This window comes from Felis catus, chromosome A3 (genome assembly GCF_018350175.1).
Source record: "Felis catus isolate Fca126 chromosome A3, F.catus_Fca126_mat1.0, whole genome shotgun sequence".
Lineage (NCBI taxonomy): Eukaryota > Metazoa > Chordata > Mammalia > Carnivora > Felidae > Felis > Felis catus.
Genome location: NC_058370.1, coordinates 89995828 through 90013539, shown reverse-complemented (window position 1 = coordinate 90013539; position 17712 = coordinate 89995828). Strand labels below are relative to the sequence as shown.

Sequence of the window (17712 nt, the reverse complement as noted above, 5' to 3'; positions counted from 1 at the left end):
CATCTAGGAACCTGTCTGAACCACCTTTCTAACGTAGTTCTAACAACTGCCCCCAGAATTATGTCCTGAAAACAAGCTCATTGTGTTATTCCCCTCTTGGAAATTTTGGATGGTCGTGGCTTTGGAGTCCACGTCCAACTCCCTGTCAAGGCCTTCTGTGATCTGACTCCGAGCTGATTTTAAAACCTCTGCTAGGGGCACCTGGGTGACTCAATCGGTTAAGCATCTGAGTTCGGCTCAGGTCATGATCTCACAGTTTGTGAGTTCGAGCCGCGCATCGGGCTCTGTGCTGACCACTCAGAGCTTGGAGCCTGCTTCAGATTCTGTCTCCCTTTCTCTCTGCCCCTCCCCCACTGGTGCTTTGTCTCTCTGTCTCTCAAAAATAAACACTAAAAAAAAAACAAACACAACTCTGCTATATTCTACTCCATTCTTCAGTGTGCAGGCAATTTCCTGAGTACATTCTGTTGAACATTTATGGGTACCATGTCTTTGTCTTCCAGGTTGTTCCCTTGCCTGTAATGGCTTTGCAGCGTCTATAAGCAAATCATTCCCTTTCTGGAAGCCCATCTCAGTAAAGTCTTCTCTCCCAACTCTACCCACTATTGAATCATTCCTTTTCCTACAAGGTATCTTGTATCACTATTTAGCATTCATTTCATTTATATCTCTTGTTACATGACACACAGGTTCCAAGCAGTCTCAGATTCCCTCAATCCCCTCTTCCTTCATGAAGGTGCCATCTGGGGGCACTTGCATGGCTCAGTTGTTAAGTGTCTGACTCCTGATTTCAGCTGAGGTCGTGATCTCATGGTTCGTGAGTTTAAGCTCTGTGTCAGCTCTGTGCTGTCGGTGCAGAGACTGCTTGGGATCCTCTCCCTCTGTCTGCCCCTCTCCTGCTTGTGTGCTTTCTCTCTCCCAAAATAAATAAATAAACTTAAAAAAAAAAAAAAAAAAAGAAGGCGCCATCTCCCTCCTAGCCCACACTCTCCTTTTTTGCCTTGCCAGCAAACCTTATTGCATTCCCTAAGCTACAAGAGCCCAAGTTACACTGGGCCTGCGTGGCCCTTACAGCCTCTACACCAGCCCTCTCTCTTATGTCATTTATCCACTTTAGAGTTGCAGGAGATGCTATACTGCAGGCCACAGGATCTGGCTTTCTGAGCTGCCATTGAAGGGATGATCAGAAGAGTGGAAGAGTCAGCTCCCACTGTGGGGAGCCTTAATTAATGGAACATAGAGGACAGGAGGGAGCCTGGCAAGCAAATTTCCCCCTCCTTTCTCTCCTCTGTGGACTACCGTCAGGAAAAGTTTTCCTTTCAAGCCTTCCAGAGAAGTCTAGCCCACGGAGTGAACACATATGCCAACAACCTGTGTGTCTTCCTGGCTCACTGAAGCCTGCCTATAAGGCAGTCCATTACCTCACATTGCTTTGCCTCTTTCCTTGCTTCACTTCCCTTTTTTCCTAACAGTCTGTTCACACATATCCCACATAAAACATCAGCACTTTAATCCTTGCCTCAGGTTTTGCTTTCCAGAGGACCTAGGTAAGATACGCAAGCATTTGTTAATAAATTTGGCAGTCACAGTTTCTGTAGTTTTTAATTTTTTTTTTTAATATTTATTCATTTTTGAGAGAGAGAGAGAGAGTGCAAGTGGGGGAGGAGCAGAGGAGGAAGCTCTAGGCTCTGAGCTGTCAGCACAGAGCCTGATGCAGGACTCGAACCCACAAACTGTGAGGTCATGACCTGAGCCGAAGTTGGATGCTTAACCCACTGAGCCACCCAGGCTCCCTGGCAGTCACAGTTTTTAACCATTGTTCAACCATACATATGAGAATGGGAAGTACCAGAGCTCTTCCACTGATGTGACATTGAGATCCTATCTTTAGGAATATAGAAATGTCAATTATATTCAAGTTAACAATTTAGCAAGGATAGTCTACCGACTTATAGGTAGGCATTCATTTTGGAGGTAATTTTCACATGCCTTGGGAATAGTTTTTTATTGTATGGATATACCACAGTTTGTTTATCCATCTACCAGGTGATAGACTTCCAGTTTTTGACTTTTGAACAAAGTTGCTATAAACATTTGTATAGAGGTTTTTGTGTGAACATCTGCATTTATTTCCCTTGGAGGGAGACTGCTGCTATGAGGTCAGTGTGTGTTTAATTTTAGAAGAAACTGCCAAATTTTTTCAAAATGGCTGTACTATTTTACATCCCCATCAGCAGGGTATAGGAATTCCAGTTGCTCACATCCCTACAAGCACTTAGTATTTAAAGTGTACAATTTGATACTTTTGATATGTATATAATCATGAAACCCTTTCCACAATTAATATAGAACATATCTATTACCCCAAAGTTTCCTTGTGCTGCTTTGTAATTTCCTTTTTCCTTTGATGGAAAGGCCCCCTATCCAAGCAACCACTGATCTGCTTTCTATCATTGTAGTTTTATGTAAATGGAATCATACAGTATGTACTATTTTTATGTCTGACTTTTTTTATTCAGCATGATTATTTTGAGATCCATCCATGTTATTGTTATGGCACAATAGTTGGTTCCCTTTTATTGCCAAGTTGTAATCCATTGTATGGATATGTGATTTGTTTATCCATTCACCTGATGCATATTTGAGTTGTTTCCAGCTTTAGGTGGTTATAAATAAGCTGCTATAAACGGAGTGACTTTTCTTTAAATGTCTATTTTTAATCAACTTTATTGAGGCATAATGCATAATTTATTTTCCATAAAATGTATTTTTTAAGTGCATAGTTTGATGAATTTTGACAAAGTCATACTCCCTTTATAACTACCACTACTTGAAGAAACAGAACATCGACAGGCTTCACAGCAAAGATTCCCTTGGCGTCCTTTCCAGTCCATCCAAGTCTCCCACTCCTCCATTCCCAACAACCACTATTTTGCTTTCCAGTCAGTCTAGAATAAGTTTGCAATTCCTACAGTTTTGTAGAAAAGGGATCATTCAGTAATATATTATATTCTAGTTTCTTGCTTTTTTTTTCAGAGGTTTTTAGATGCATCCATGTTGCAAATATTGTTGCAAGTATCAGTAATTTATTCCTTTTTGTTACTATTTCATTGTATGAATTTACCAGTTTGTCCACTGATCTGTTCTTGGGCATTGGGTTGTTTCCAGTTTTTTGCTATTAAGAGTAAAGTTGCAGATCACCTGGGTGGCACAGTCTGTTAAGCATCCAACTTCGGCTCAGGTCATGATCTCATGGTTTGTGGGTTTGAGTCCCACATCTGGCTCTGTACTGTCAGCACAGAGCCTGGAGCCTACTTCAGATTCTGTGTCTCCCTCTCTTTGCCCCTCCCCCGCTCGCACTCTTTCTCTCTTAAAAATAAACATTAAAAAAAAAAAGAGTAAAGTTGCTATGAACATTCACGTATTAAACTTTGTTAGGTACGTGTTTTCCTTTCTCCTGGAAAATGCAAAGGAATGAAATGCAAAGTAAATATACATTTAATTTTTTAAGAAACTACCACACTCTTTTCTAAAGTGGTTATACTATTTTATAAAATTCAGATCAGCAATATATGAGGATACCAATTATGTTTGACAACACTTATACTATCAGTCTTCTAAATTTTAGTTGTGTGGGTGTGTAGTAGCTCATTATGTTTTAAATTTGCATTACTCTGATGACTAATGATGTTGAGCATCTTTTCATGTGTTTATTGGCCTGAATCACAGATCCTTTATAAAGTGTTCAAATTTGTCACCCATTCTTAATTAGGTTGTTTTCTCTTACTGAGTTGTAGGTGTTCTTTATGTACTCTGGATACCAGTCTTTTGTCAGAATATCTTTTAGAGGGCAGTTGGGTGGCTCAGTTGGTTAAGTCTAACTTCAGCTCAGGTCATGATCTCAGGGTTGGTTTGAGCTCCACCACGAGCTCTCTGCCTGGAGCCTCTCTACCTCAAAGCCTGGAGCCTGCTTTGGATTGTGTCTCCCTCTCTCTCTGCCCCACGCCACCCCCCAGCTCATGCTCTCTCTCAAAAATAAATAAACATTAAAAAAAAATTAATATCTTTTACACCTATATATTCCCATTGTGTTCAAGCCCATGCTTCTCTTTACTATCCCTTAAATGGGGGAAGGCCATATGTGTCTCAGAGCCTTTGAACTCTCTTTATTGCCTGGAATGCTGTTCTCCCAGTTACACAGACCTCCTCCAGTTACTGTTCAAAGGGCCCTTTCTGGTGAGCTCTTAACCATCCTATTTGAAATAGCAATACCCTCGGCCAGGCATTCCTCCCTTTATTTTTTCTCCATAGCACACATCCACCCGACCGGTATATTTGTTATTTACTTGTGTAAATTTACCTGTTTTCCTGTGTAAAGAAAAGTATGGACCAAGATGAACCGGAACCACAAAAAACATGGAAAATAATTATCTGCAGCCTGTTTAGGGGATTACCTCCTTTCTTGGAGGCTGATACACTTAGAGATGACAAATTTCTGAGCCTGCTAGAAGCAGGAAGAGGTTGATTTCATCAACGTTCTGTCACCTCTTAAGTACCCGAAGCAAATCGCGGTCCACTCCAGAGCTTTCCTGAATGACCGCACCGTTGCAAGAAGGAAACAAGTTCTGTCCGTCCCCGAAAAGAAATGTAGCTGAGATGAATGTGGAGTTCATCCTGGCCAACACTGTTCTTTGCACAAGAAGAAACCGATGTCTCCTCCAACGCCCAAAACGCGTTGGAGAAAGGCTGAGTCGCGCCCTGAAACCTCAGCGTCCGGTCCCCGGATCCTTACCGTCCCCATAGCCGGAAGTGACAGATGGGGCCCTGGCTCCCATTTGCGTCCGCCGGCGTCTCTCAAACTGAGGAAGGAGCTTCTCGGGAGGGACTTGCGCGGTTGCGGCCCAGCTTCCGGAAAGTGAGGGGTTTGTTTCCGAGGGGAAGGCCTTCCGGGAGGACCGAGAGTGCGCAGGTGAGTCCTCTCTGGCCGGGCGGGCGGAGGGCCAGCCCCGGGGGCTCAGTACGGCAGTGACAAGCTCATGCTCTCTGAGTGCTACACAGCTGAATGAGGATTCATCAAACCGATGAAAAGGGCTGAGGAGCAAGCAGGCTGGGACCCTGGTAAATGGACTTTTTAAACGGAGTTGAAGGGAGGGAGGAAGAAGTCAGGGGCTGTACCTGTCGGAGGGGCAGAGTTGGGGAGCGAGCCTGGGCATTTGAAACTGGGGAGGCCACTGGGCTGTAGCGGAAAGACCGCGGTCCGGAGACAGGTGCGCTGGCAGCAGCACCAGGCGAGAGGGCTGCGACTGGAGGGTTTGAAACTCCCTGCCATTAAGTGGGAGCTTTATCACAAGAGCGGTGGAAGGACGAGATATGGTTTACGTTTTGAAAGGATCGCTCTTACTGCCAGGTGGAAGTTGGATGGAAGGAGGGCTGGAACTGCGAGGCCACCACCCCTAGGAGGCCACAGCTGTAGTTGAGACATGCGGCCTGGGCTGGGGGCAGTGGGTATTGGGGAGAAGTGGACGGGTCAAAATGGTACTTAAGAGGTAAAGTCGTCCAGACTAGAGAGTAACTATGGGAGCTAGGAGTATGACTGGATTTGCTGTGATTGAGAGCAACGATGATTCTAAGTTTCTGGCCCAAGTGAGGGAATTATGTTTTGACTTTTGCTAGGCTGATGAGAGACCATAAGGCGGGATGAGGGCAAAATATAAGCTAGCACACCCCCACCCCAGTGGGATCTCTGTGACATTCTATGGACACCCCTGTCTACCCAAGAACAAAGGAAAGGACAGAAAACAAATGGTTAAATTGATGAGTCTCTACCAGTTGACAAAAGAAACGTAATCCCATCAATAGCCTAAAGTCCCGGAACTCCCTGCTGTCTTAATGTTAATGATTTGCTAGAGGGGAAAAACAACAACAACAACAACTTAGTTTGACAATAGCTAGGCCTCCCGTAATCTGTGAGTCTTTAGCATAAGAAAGTCTCTGGAAACTTCCCTTCTGACTTTACCTCCCCTAAACTCATAGTATGTAACAAGCCACTCTGCACAACCCCTGTGCAGCTGTTTCTGCCCTGGATTCCTGTTCCCATGCTTTAATAAAATCACTTTTGTACCAAAGACATCTTCATGAATTCTTTATTGACCATCAGCTGTGAACCCCACTATCACCCCAAAACCTCATCAAGGAGACCTTTTTTCCCCTAGTATAAAAACATAATGGAAAGTTTTTTTCAAGGAGACCTTTTTTCCCCTAGTATAAAAACATAATGGAAAGTTTTTTTCCTTGCTGATTATCTGTACTCTTATTTTGTGTGCTTACTGTAGAAAATTCAGTGCAATTTTTTTCTTTTATAGAAGATGATAAACGTTACCAATAATCCTGCCACCCAAGATGCCATATTTTGGTGTGTTTCATCTTTTTGTTTTCTCTGTGCATCTTTTTGTGTAATTGGGAATGTATTCATTATATTTTTCTGTATCATTTTTTTCCCCATTGGATGTTACTATGACAATAAAGATTGAACTGCTGTGTGCCAGGATATTATTCACACATATATTTTTTATCCTAACAAAAAGTCAGATGTAATTCCACCAAGTCTGAGATAACTTTTTGGTGTATCTTCCTTTCAATATTTTTTATGCTCCTTTTTGAAAAGCCCACAGTTTATGCCACATTTTATGTTTTGTCTTTCTTTTTTTATGTATTTTTTACAATTTATTTTGAGATAGAGTATGCATGCCAGTGGGGGAGAGGGAGAGAGAGAATCCCAAGCAGGCTCCATACTGCCAGGGAGGAGCCTGATGTGGGGCTTGAACTTAGGAACTGTAAGATCATGACCTGAACTGAAGTCAGATGTTTAACTGACTGAGCCACTCAGGTGCTCCTGTGTTTTGTTTTTCAATCAGATGTTTTTACTTAATGTTATTTATTGCTATTTCACACAAATTAACTGGTCTCCAAGATGACAGTTTTTAATGCTTGTTTAGTTGCAACAAATCTGTTATTTGCTAGTTTGTTTTCAATTTTTTGCTATTAGGATGATGAGAGGAGCAGCTTATTACGTAAATTTTCAGGTTTTTAATTATTCCTTGAAAAGAGTCCTAGAAATGGAAACTACCGAGTAAAAGGATAACATGAACTTACCAAATTGCCACCCCCAAATAACTTACTAACACTTTGAAATTGTTTTAAAGATCAAATTTTTGCAATACTTAGATTTTCAGTTCAAGGATATGGTTGTCTTTCTAGTTAGTCAAGTTGTCCTTTATGTTTCTTTTATGTCTTTGTCCTTTCCTTATTAAACTTATGTCTAAGAAAAGGCCTGTATTGATTTTTTAATAATTGTACCCCCTCCTGGGGCACCTGGGTGGCTCAGTTAGTTAAGCATCCAACTTTGCCTCAGGTCATGATCTCATGGTTCGAGGGTTTGAGCCCCACATCAGACTGTAAGCTGACCGCTCTGAGCCTGGAGCCTACTTCAGATTGTGACTCCCTCTCTCTCTGCCCCTCCCCCACTTATGCTCACGCTCTCTCTCAAAAATAAATAAGACATTAAAAATAATTGTACCCCCTCTCTACTTAAATGTCATGTGTGAAACGAGTATCTTTGAGTCAAGTGTTGTACTTCAATAAAATGTTCTTAGTATTTGTGTCTAGGTTCTGCTAAAATATACATAAAATGGGAAGATCAGAAAGCTAAAAAGGCTAAGTTGGAGTGAGGTTTCGTTAACACCATAAGTAATCCGTGGCCTAAAGAATTCCTGACATCCTGCTCCTACTTGTCTGTTAGAGAAGCTGCCCCTCAGCCATGCATCAAAGCCTGCCTGCCTGCACAACCAGAGAAGCAGGCAGCAACCTTGGTCTTTCAGTAAAGGAAGCTAGGAACAACTCAGCAGGGTTGGTAGACATCTCATGGGGATGCCAAATGTGCTTTTGGGATGGATTCTTCTAGGGTAACAGTTCTGTCATCTTGTTATATTTGTTACTGAGGATGTTTATTAGTTGAATTATACCATTAGCTTTTAAACAGATGAAGTCTTTTGGTCTTTTAGAATCGTGCTTGTCTGTGAAATGCAGTTAACGCATCAGCTGGACCTATTTCCCGAATGCAGGGTGACCCTTCTGTTGTTTAAAGATGTAAAAAATGCTGGAGACTTGAGAAAAAAGGCCATGGAAGGTGCTATTGATGGTGCATTAATAAACCCTAAGGTGGTAAGTACAAGTAAGAACAAATGAGCTATAAAGGGGTATTTAAGAATACGTTAATTAAAAAAAAATTTTTTTATGCTTATTTTTGAGAGACCGAGAGACAGAGCATGAGTGGGGGAGGGGCAGAGAAAGAGGGAGACACAGAATCTGAAGCAGGTTCCAGGCTACGAGCTGTCAGCACAGAGCCTACTGTGGGGCTCGAACCCACAAACCAAGAGATCATGACCTGAGCCGAAGTCAGATGCCAAACCAACTGAACCACCCAGGCACTCCAATAATATGTTAATTTTTTATGATGTTACAGGTTAGCCTAAAATTGTCATCTTTGGATAAATAGTTCTTGTCTAAACTGTGGAGTCAGATTGAGCCAACCTTGAATTTAATAGTGAATAGAAGCCAAAGTGCTAGGCCCTTCCCAGGAGATATGAAAGGTTGTATTCTGACTCTGATGTACTGGCAAATGCCTGGAGCTTCATTTACTCATTTGAACTAGAAAAATCTCTGCACAGGAGGCATCCGTAGTGGTTAAGAGCACACACTGTGGAACCATGTTACTAGGACTTAATCTCAGCTCTGGCACTTATTATGACTTTGAGCAAGTGGTAGGCAACCTTTGTACCACGCTTGCTCTGTTCCTGCCATTGTTCTAAGTGCTTTCCGTATACTAACTCACTTAATCTTCACAACAACCCTATGAAGTAACTACTATGATTATCTGCATCCAACAGATAAAACTAAGGGATCTACCCAAGGTCCCTCAGTAGGAAGTGACAGCTGGGATTCAAACCCAAACATTCTTTGCTTTGGCTTCCTCATCTACTGTGTGTGAATAATAATACTGATTTCATAGGGTAGTTTTAAGAATTAAAATAATACAGGTAAAATGTTTAGACTATGGCCTTTCCCCATATTAGTGCTCAATGTTCTTTAAAAAAAATTTTTTTTAATATTTATTTATTTATTATTGAGAGAGACAGAGCATGAGTATGGGAGGGGTAGAGAGAGGGGGAGACACAGAATCTGAAGCAGGCTCCAGGCTCTGAGCTGTCAGCACAGAGCCCAACGTGGGGCTTGACCTCACAAACCACGAGATCATGACCTGAGCTGAAGTTGGATGCATAACTGACTGAGCCACCCAGGCGCCCCCCAATGTTCTTTTTTAAATTTTTACTATTTAAGTTCCTTGCAGCTTTAACATTCCATGATTTACTGAACACCCAGCAATTTTGAAAATATAGTCCATAGAAACTGTGATGAAGTCAAACAGCCTGACATTGGAGTTACCAAGAGAGAAGGCATGTGTCTCCCAAGTGCTCCAGATTCTCCGTGTGTGATTCTTTATGTTCTCTTTGGTAGATTGTTGATCCATTTCAGATACTTGTGGCCTCAAACAAAGCAGTTCATCTCTACAGACTGGGAAAAATGAAGACAAAAACTCTATCAACTGAAATTATTTTCAACCTTTCCCCAAATAACAATGTAATTAATATGGATTTTACTTTATTTATGTTGATTGTGTTGTGCTAATGTGTGTTCCCCAGTGTTGGGCTGTAATAGTGAAGAGTGTTCTGGAAAGATTGAGGTTTAGCACTGCCTCTTCCTAGACAAATAAGCTTTGGAGTCACTTCACATAGGAGTAAAGAAAAATTTAGCTACATTAGATGAGGATAGTTTTATCTGTCCTTCTTACCAAATAGGGTCAGGAAGATCCCTCTAAATGATATATAAATTTAAATGGCAAAACATTAAGCATGGATATTTGTGTGTTACCATGCACATCTTTTACTCTCCCTATAACTCCTTAAGGATAGAATCCATGTCTTTTCCATATACCAGAAGCCTGCCTGGTACTTGGAACAGCCTTTAACACAGGCTCACTCATATACCCAGGGCTCAGGAAGAGTTTGTGGTTTGAAATACTGGTAGTAATCAAAGTTATTGAGCTAAAGATATTCTACCTGTGGCACATGAAAAAAATAACTTAAATTTTGCTGATGAAGTTTTAGTATTACTACTACTATTAAGAACACAACCAGGTACTAACATCATCCAAAGGACAATTAGGAAACCCGTAGCATGGTTTAAAATAATGTTTGAGATTTTATAAAGTTTATAGAATGCATGATAATAGAATTCCTCAGTACCTGGAGAAAAAATTACCAGATAATTATAATTTCTTTGACATCATTTGAAATAATTTGAGAAACTTCACTTCGGTAAACATCTGCTGGGCTTGTCCCTCTTACAGTTACAGTTCTAGGGCAGGAGAAACATGTTCCTGAGGAAGGCAGGTAAACAAGACAGAAATCCAAATGCACTAAGATAAGTGACATAATGGGAATAATACTTCAAGCCAATGGAAACAGCAAAGAAGCAACTCCTGTAAGGAGAAAGGATGACATTAGTGACATTAGTTTTGGACCTTGAGGGATGAGGACACTCCAGGCTGAGGACAAAGTTTGAGCATAGGAAAAAATGTATGAAATAGTGGACACCCATATGGTCCAGTCTGGGTAGAAGGTGGGTGTGCATGGCTAGAGGGTCACTTGGGGCCAGAGGGAGGGAGTGTTGATGTTAAGAAACGCCAAGAAGTAGGCTTGATTGCGCAGGAATAAGGTGCAGTTTTGAGCAGAGAGTACTCTAGAGGCAGATGTGGTGGGTGTCAAGAAGGGTTGTTGAAGAGAAACACTGTAGGTAGAATCATTAGGATATGAAAAATAAGAACCTGACCAAGGAAAAAGGAGGCCCATGGGGGGATGTTTCAGACACAGAAGCTACTGGTTATTGTTTGTTGTTGTTCTTTTCCTTAGATTTCAGAAGCTCTGAAAAAATTTGGTATCTCAGCAAATGACACTTCAATTCTAATTGTTTACATTGAAGAGGGAGAAAAACAAATAAATCAAGAAGACTTAATATCTCAGGTAGAAGGTCATCAAGTTTCTCTGAAAAATCTACCTGACATAACAAATATTACAGAAGTCAAAAAGGTTTGTAAATCTGTATTTTTACAAAGTGTGATAGATGAAGAATAATACTGATGTTGTTTGCTTGTTGATCACTGATCCTTCTGGTTTTTGTTTTTCTTTAAGAAAGGTTAATGTAATTAAAAATTACTTGAAAAATAGTTACAGATGCAAAGAATTAGAAGATGCTGGATTATAGGGGCGCCTGGGTGGCGACCGAAGTCAGTCGGTTGAGTATCTGACTTCAGCTCAGTTCATGATCTCGCAGTTCGTTGAGTTCGAGCCCCGCATCAGGCTCTGTGCTGACAGCTCAGAGCCTGGAGCCTGCTTTGGATTCTGTGTCTCCCTCTCTCTCTGCCCCTCCCCCGTTCATGCTCTGTCTCTCTCTGTCTCAAAAATAAATAAACATTAAAAAAAAAAAGAAGATGCTGGTTTATGTAAAATTTAGTTAGAAATTTAGTTGATAAAAGCATTCTTTAATTAAGAATAAATAACTTCAGGGATGCCTAGGTGGCTCAGTCAATTCAGCTTCTGACTTCGGCTCAGGTCATGTTCTCCTGGTTCCCGAGTTTGAGTCCTGTGTCAGGGTCTGTGCTGACAGTTCAGAGCCTGGAACCTGCCTCGGATTCTGTGTCTCCCTCTCTCTCCCTGCCCCTACTCTGCTCTGTCTCTCTCAAAAATAAACAAACATTAAAAAAAAAAAAAAAAAAAAAAAGAATAAATAACTTCAGAGGCATGTTAGTGGCTCAGTTGGTTGAGTGCCCTACTTTTGATTTCAGCTCAGGTCATGATCCCAGGGTCATGGGATCAAGCCCTGCATTCGGTTCTGTGCTGGGCATGGAGCCTGCTTGGGATTCTCTCTCCCACTCCCCTGCTTGTCGCTCGTGCTGTCTCTCTGAAGAAAAAAAAAAAGTGCAGAATACATTTTATGTTTATTTTACATTTCAAATATACTGTGTAAGCTTGATCTTTAATGTCTTGACGTATGCTTTAAAAATTGGTACAGATTCAAAAAAAATTGGTACAGGTTCAGTTTCTATGTGTAGAGGGTTATTACCATAACTAATTTAAAGGGAACTTTTGACATAAATGATGAATTGCCATCTACTTTACATATTTTAATCACATTCGTGATTTGTGATTTCATGTCATTATCCCAGTAGTTGAATGATAAATAATTTCACTTATATATGTTTGTATAATGGAAACTAGTAGTGCATGAATATATTAGCATGTCATAATTCATCTTTTATTTTCACAGATATATAAACTGTCTTCACAAGAAGAAAGTATTGGAACATTGTTGGATGGTATCATTTGTAGAATGTCAACAAAAGATGTTTTGTAAAATGACAGAAAGATTAAGATTTTTCATAAGAAAACATTGATTTTTCTTTCTTGATTATAAAATGTGTATGTTCAGAGAACCTGAGTGGCTCAGTCGGTTAAGTGTCTGACTTCGGCTAAAGTCATGATCTCGCAGTTCGTGGGTTTGGGCCCCACATCTAGCTGTATGCTGACAGTTCAGGACCTGGAGCCTGCTTCCAATTCTGTCTACCCCTCTGTCTCTGCCCCTCCGACACTTGCACTCTGCCTCTCTCTCTCTCTTAAAAATACATAAACATTAAAAAATTAAAAGAAAAAAACAGGGGCACCTGGTTGGCTCAGTTGGTTAAGTGTCTGACTTTGGCTCAGGTCACGATCTTGCGGTTCGTGGGTTCAAGCCCCACGTTCAGGTTCTGTGCTGACTGCTGACAGCTCCGAGCCTGGAGCCTGCTTCAGATTCTGTGTCTCCCTCTCTCTCTGCCCCTCCCCTGCTCATGCTCTGTCTCTCTCTCTCAAAAATAAATGTTAAAAAAATTTTTTTAATTAAAAAAAAAAAAGTGTTCAATTATGGAAAATTTTAAAACACAGAATGGTATAACAAACCATTCCTAGTCCTCTCTCTTAATATCTTGAAAGATAACCACTGTTGCTATTATTTGTTGTTGCTGTCTAGTCTTCTGTATCTATTCAGGTTTATTTTTATTTAATTGGAATAACTGGATTTTTACTAGGTTCTTGCCTTAGTGATTTTATATTCATCAGCTCATATTCCTGCCCTTACTTCTGGCTAATCTAGTATTTCCCTTCCAAGCCTCCCGGTTCCAAGTATTTTACATACCAGAATTTACTCATCATAATGTTATAAAGTAAACACTTAATATTACCACCATTTTACACCCAGGAAACTAAAAGATTATAGAAACAATAAGTAACTTGCTCAAGGTCATAGAGCTAGTATAAAGCCATGTTTTATAAATGCTTTGGGTTTTCTTTTTTCACTTTATATTTTGATCGTAGCAGTCAAGACAGGCTTGGTCAGGGGTGAGCAAACTTTTCTGTGAAGGGCCAGATAGTAAATATTTTCGGCTTTGCAGTCCATAAAGTCTCCACTGTATCTACTCAACTCTTGCTATCATAGTGCAAAGGTATCCACAGACCATAAATGATGAGTAGTGCAAAGGTATCCACAGACCATAAATGATGAGTACGGCTGTGTTTCAGTGAAACTTTATGGGCAAAAACAAGTGGTGGACAGGATTTGACCTGAGGGCCTTGCTTTGTGGATATCTGAGTTAGGTTAGGCTTTGATTACAGTCCCTAAAGCTCATTGGCTTCACACGACAAAAATTTGTGTCTTGTTCAGTCTACATAGCCAGATTGTATGAATCTGTAAACAGTCAGGATAGTGACTCAGGAACCCAGTTTGCTTATCTCATGTTTCATTCTCCAAAGCCAGTTACGTGGCCCTGCCAACCTCACAAGGAACGGAGAAGTGTGATCTTGCCCCATGCTGGAAAGCAGGGAGGTAGAAGTACTTAGTGATTCCTATCATGATCATAAATAATAAAGTACATATGTACATAGCTAACATTTCTCGTGTGCACTGTGCTTAGCATTGTATATGCACTACCTCATTTAGTCCTTACTACAATCCCAAGAGATTTTTTACCAGCAAGAAAACAGATTTAGTCTCTGAACTCCATTTCTAACCTACAGAACAACTGACAATAATACAGTGAAAGTCCATGTACCTTTCACGTGAATTCACTATTTGTTGTTAACATTTTGCTACATTTGCTTGCTAGTGCTCTCCTGAGCTCAGGTTTGTGTACACACACACTTTTGCTGCAAGATTTGAAAGTGAGTTGCAGACATGTTTCTTCAGCCTATAGTGTTTATCTGTCATCTCAGTCTCTAATCTACAACAATCTTGTTAAGAATGATGTTGACATTTTTTGAAGAGTACCTACCCTAGATGTCTTTTTCCACACAGTTTGGATTTGTTCATGATTTAAGTCAACTTAAATATTTTAGATTTTGTGTCCTTGCCATTGCATATCATCAGGAGGCAATGTCAGTTGGCCCTATTATTGGTGATACAAAGATTGGTCCCTCGGTTAAGGTGGTGCTCCCCCAGACATCTCCATTGCAAAGACCTCTCTTCCCCTGCCTGGGATTAAAACTCCAATCTATGTGACCCCAGGTCCTAACGCCTCAGTCCACTGTCCCTCCCTTGCCATCGTGCTCACATTCTTTTTATTGATGTGAAATACATCACATACATACTTCCTCTATTTTTATGCACTTATGTTGCTTTCAATGTTTCACTTCACTTGCAAGTAAACATTTGTACATGGTTCTCTTTAACATAGCTTCTCTACAGTGGAATTATTGGGGATGAGGAGTTGAACTCATTAAAGGCTTCAGAGCAGAAAGATGCCATTCTGCACCCCCTGTTGCAGCCACTTCCCTGCTCTTGGCTTTGCTGAAGGCAGCCACTCTGCAGTCACATCACAATAATGAGGAAAGCATAACCTAGTTTGGCCAGTCTTAGAATAAGCAGTTTGTAGTCATCGAATTTGCCTGTCATTGAATTTGCCTGTCATTGATGCTTTCACAGTCCTTTGTGCCGCTGATCTCCCATGTTGCCCTCCAGATCTCTCTTTACCTTTACCCCCTCTTCTCTGTGTTCCAGGTGGCCTGTATGTCAGGAAGAGGTCTCTTGGCTTCTGCTTGGGTTTGGCCACTGGGAGGCCAGGCTGAGATTGGAGAGGGGAAGAGAGTGAGGCCAGGGTATTTATTAACCTGACCCCTCCCTGTAAGGTCAGGTGCACTGGCTTTGTCTCTGAACCTTTCAACTCCTGGGTCAGGCTCCTGTCACCTCACCCTCCCACCTTGCTTCAGGCCTCTGGGCAATAACATACCTGGCTCCCACACCATCTCTCATCCCCCTCTACCCACCCACACCTTCAGAGTTAGTCCCTTTCATCATCTGCATAAAATTTGCTGGAGTTACCCTAATTTGAGTGTTGGGGCCTGAGACCTTCTCACTTTCTCAGAGAACTGAAAGGTTACAGAACATTTCTGTAGAGCTGGAATCACTGACCTAGGATTTCTGAGCATCTTACCAAGGATGCTCTTACCTACTTCTTTCCCCTTGAAATGATTTGCTATTTTCTTTCACCCGTCTCCTTTAAGTGATGAGTTCTCAGTAAAAGTTCAGGGCATTGGCCTGATGTTGGGTTACTGGGAGCTCCGACGAGAGGTTAGAGGAGATTCTGCCAACTCAATTAAAATGTAATTGAATTGATTTTCTCTTCTCCCTGAGACTTCCAAAATGTAATGCCACTCATTTACCATCATCCATCTCACTGGCCCATTTCTGGGCTGCGCTGGTGTAGTAGGGAATGTGTGTCATAGATGTAAGTGTGGGGTTTTAGTGACATGTTCTCCAATCCACAACTCTTGGAATAACAGTGACTCTGTGAGGTCTTGGGTAGCACATCTCTCAGCTTTTCTGGTCTTGGTTTCCCATTTGTAAAATGGGAACATTAATACCAACCTTTGTCCTTGGTTGTCATGAATATCAAATAGCAGAGCATAGGAAAATAGCTTCGTTACAGTGTCAGGCATCTGATTTCTCAGTGAATAACAACAATCTCTTCCCTTTATGTACCAGGCAGTATTGCTGAGACAAGTAGTAAAATAAAATAGGGCTCACTACTGGTTGAAAAGTAAAACAGTGCAGCCACTTTGGACAACATGTTGGCAGTTCCTCAAAATGTTAAACATAAAATTACCATATGACCCAGAAATTCCACTGCTGGGTATACAACCAATAGAACTGAAAACAGGTGCTCAAACAAAAACTTGTACCCAAACGTTCCTAACAGCACTATTCACCACAGCCAAAAGGTGGAAACAACCCAAATGTCCATCACTGGATGAATGGATAAACAAATGTGGTCTATCCCTCCCATGGAATATTATTCAGCCATAGAAAAGCAATGATGTACTGACACATGCTACACCATGGGTGAACCTTGAAGACATAAAGTAAAAGAAGCTGAACACAGAAGTTCACATATCACATGATTTCATTTCAATGAAACATCCAGAAAGCAGGTTAGTTGTTGCCAGGGTCTGGAGAGAACAGGTGGAGAGAGTGACTGCACAGGGGCAAGGGAATTCCTTTTGGGATGTGAAAAGGCTTTGGAGTCAGAAGTGGTGGCCGTACGACACAGTGTGTGTACAAAATGCCACTGAATTATATACACTAAAAGTTAATTAAAACACGAACTAATAGAATAAGCACCTCTGCCTTACCTTTAGGAGTTCATGATCTTAGATAGGTCCCTCTAGGCTCTCAGATCCGGCTGAGGCAGAGCCAGGTAGATTCCCAAGCCTCTGTTTCATCATCTGAAAGCAAGAGCCTGGAGCCTCAGCCCACTCCAGGCTTCATCTTTTTTTTTTTTTGAATTTTTTTTTCAATGTTTCTTTTTTATTTATTTTTGGGACAGAGAGAGACAGAGCATGAACGGGGGAGGGGCAGAAAGAGAGAGGGAGACACAGAATCGGAAACAGGCTCCAGGCTCTGAGCTATCAGCCCAGAGCCCGACGGGGGGCTCGAACTCACGGACCGCAAGATCGTGACCTGGCTGAAGACGGACACTTAACCGACTGCGCCACCCAGGCGCCCCTAGGCTTCATCTTTTACACAGAGAATGAGCCACAGGCCCTCCATCCAGAGACAGATGCTGCCAGCATCTGGTATGATCACTCAGACTTTTCTCTCTGCATGCTTGTGTCTGTACATTATTTTCAGGTTACATTTTCACCAAAATGAGTTAAAACCTACGGCTTTATAATCCTTTATTTCTTGGAGTTACATTTTGACTTTTTTTTTTTTCATGTCAATAAATCCTCATGATCATTGTTCATGGCTGTGAGGATGAAAAGCCTGGATGTAAACCAAGGTCACTGGGTTTTGAGGATGCTACAGAGGACCAGAGAGAATACAGAGAAAGAGAATGTGGGGACAGACCACAGACCTTCAGCTTGACTATGAGGTTTTTGACTGGTTAACAGCAGACTTGGTAGGAAAACTCAACTGTACTTTGGAGCTCTCTGTCCCCCGTTTTGATTCTTAGTTCAAATGTTACTTAACATTGAAATGTTTAAACATTAAATGTATGAAACAAATGTA

General features: G+C 41.3%; 1 protein-coding gene and 1 long non-coding RNA gene across 7 annotated transcripts in view; one reads left to right on the top strand and one right to left on the bottom strand.

The window, feature by feature from the left end:
* Positions 1 to 4907, bottom strand: part of LOC111559835 — a 27852-nt gene extending 22945 nt beyond the window's left edge. The window contains exon 1 of the long non-coding RNA XR_002741180.2: positions 4793 to 4907. This is a non-coding gene — a long non-coding RNA (uncharacterized LOC111559835). The remainder of the gene's footprint in view (positions 1 to 4792) is intronic.
* TPRKB (TP53RK binding protein) lies at positions 4824 to 17712 on the top strand. 6 transcript variants are annotated; one of them, XM_019827419.3, is made up of 5 exons: positions 4824 to 4969; positions 8061 to 8220; positions 9574 to 9696; positions 11028 to 11204; positions 17457 to 17712. In XM_019827419.3, the coding sequence occupies exons 2-5, from the start codon at positions 8080 to 8082 to the stop codon at positions 17589 to 17591; spliced, it is 576 nt and encodes a 191-aa protein (XP_019682978.3). In that variant the 5' UTR covers positions 4824 to 4969; positions 8061 to 8079; the 3' UTR covers positions 17592 to 17712. The 6 variants fall into 6 exon arrangements, with proteins under 6 accessions (XP_019682978.3, XP_019682980.3, XP_019682977.3 ...); XM_019827421.3 differs by having other exon boundaries at positions 4846 to 4969; positions 8121 to 8220; XM_019827418.3 differs by lacking the exon at positions 4824 to 4969 and adding an exon at positions 4979 to 5118.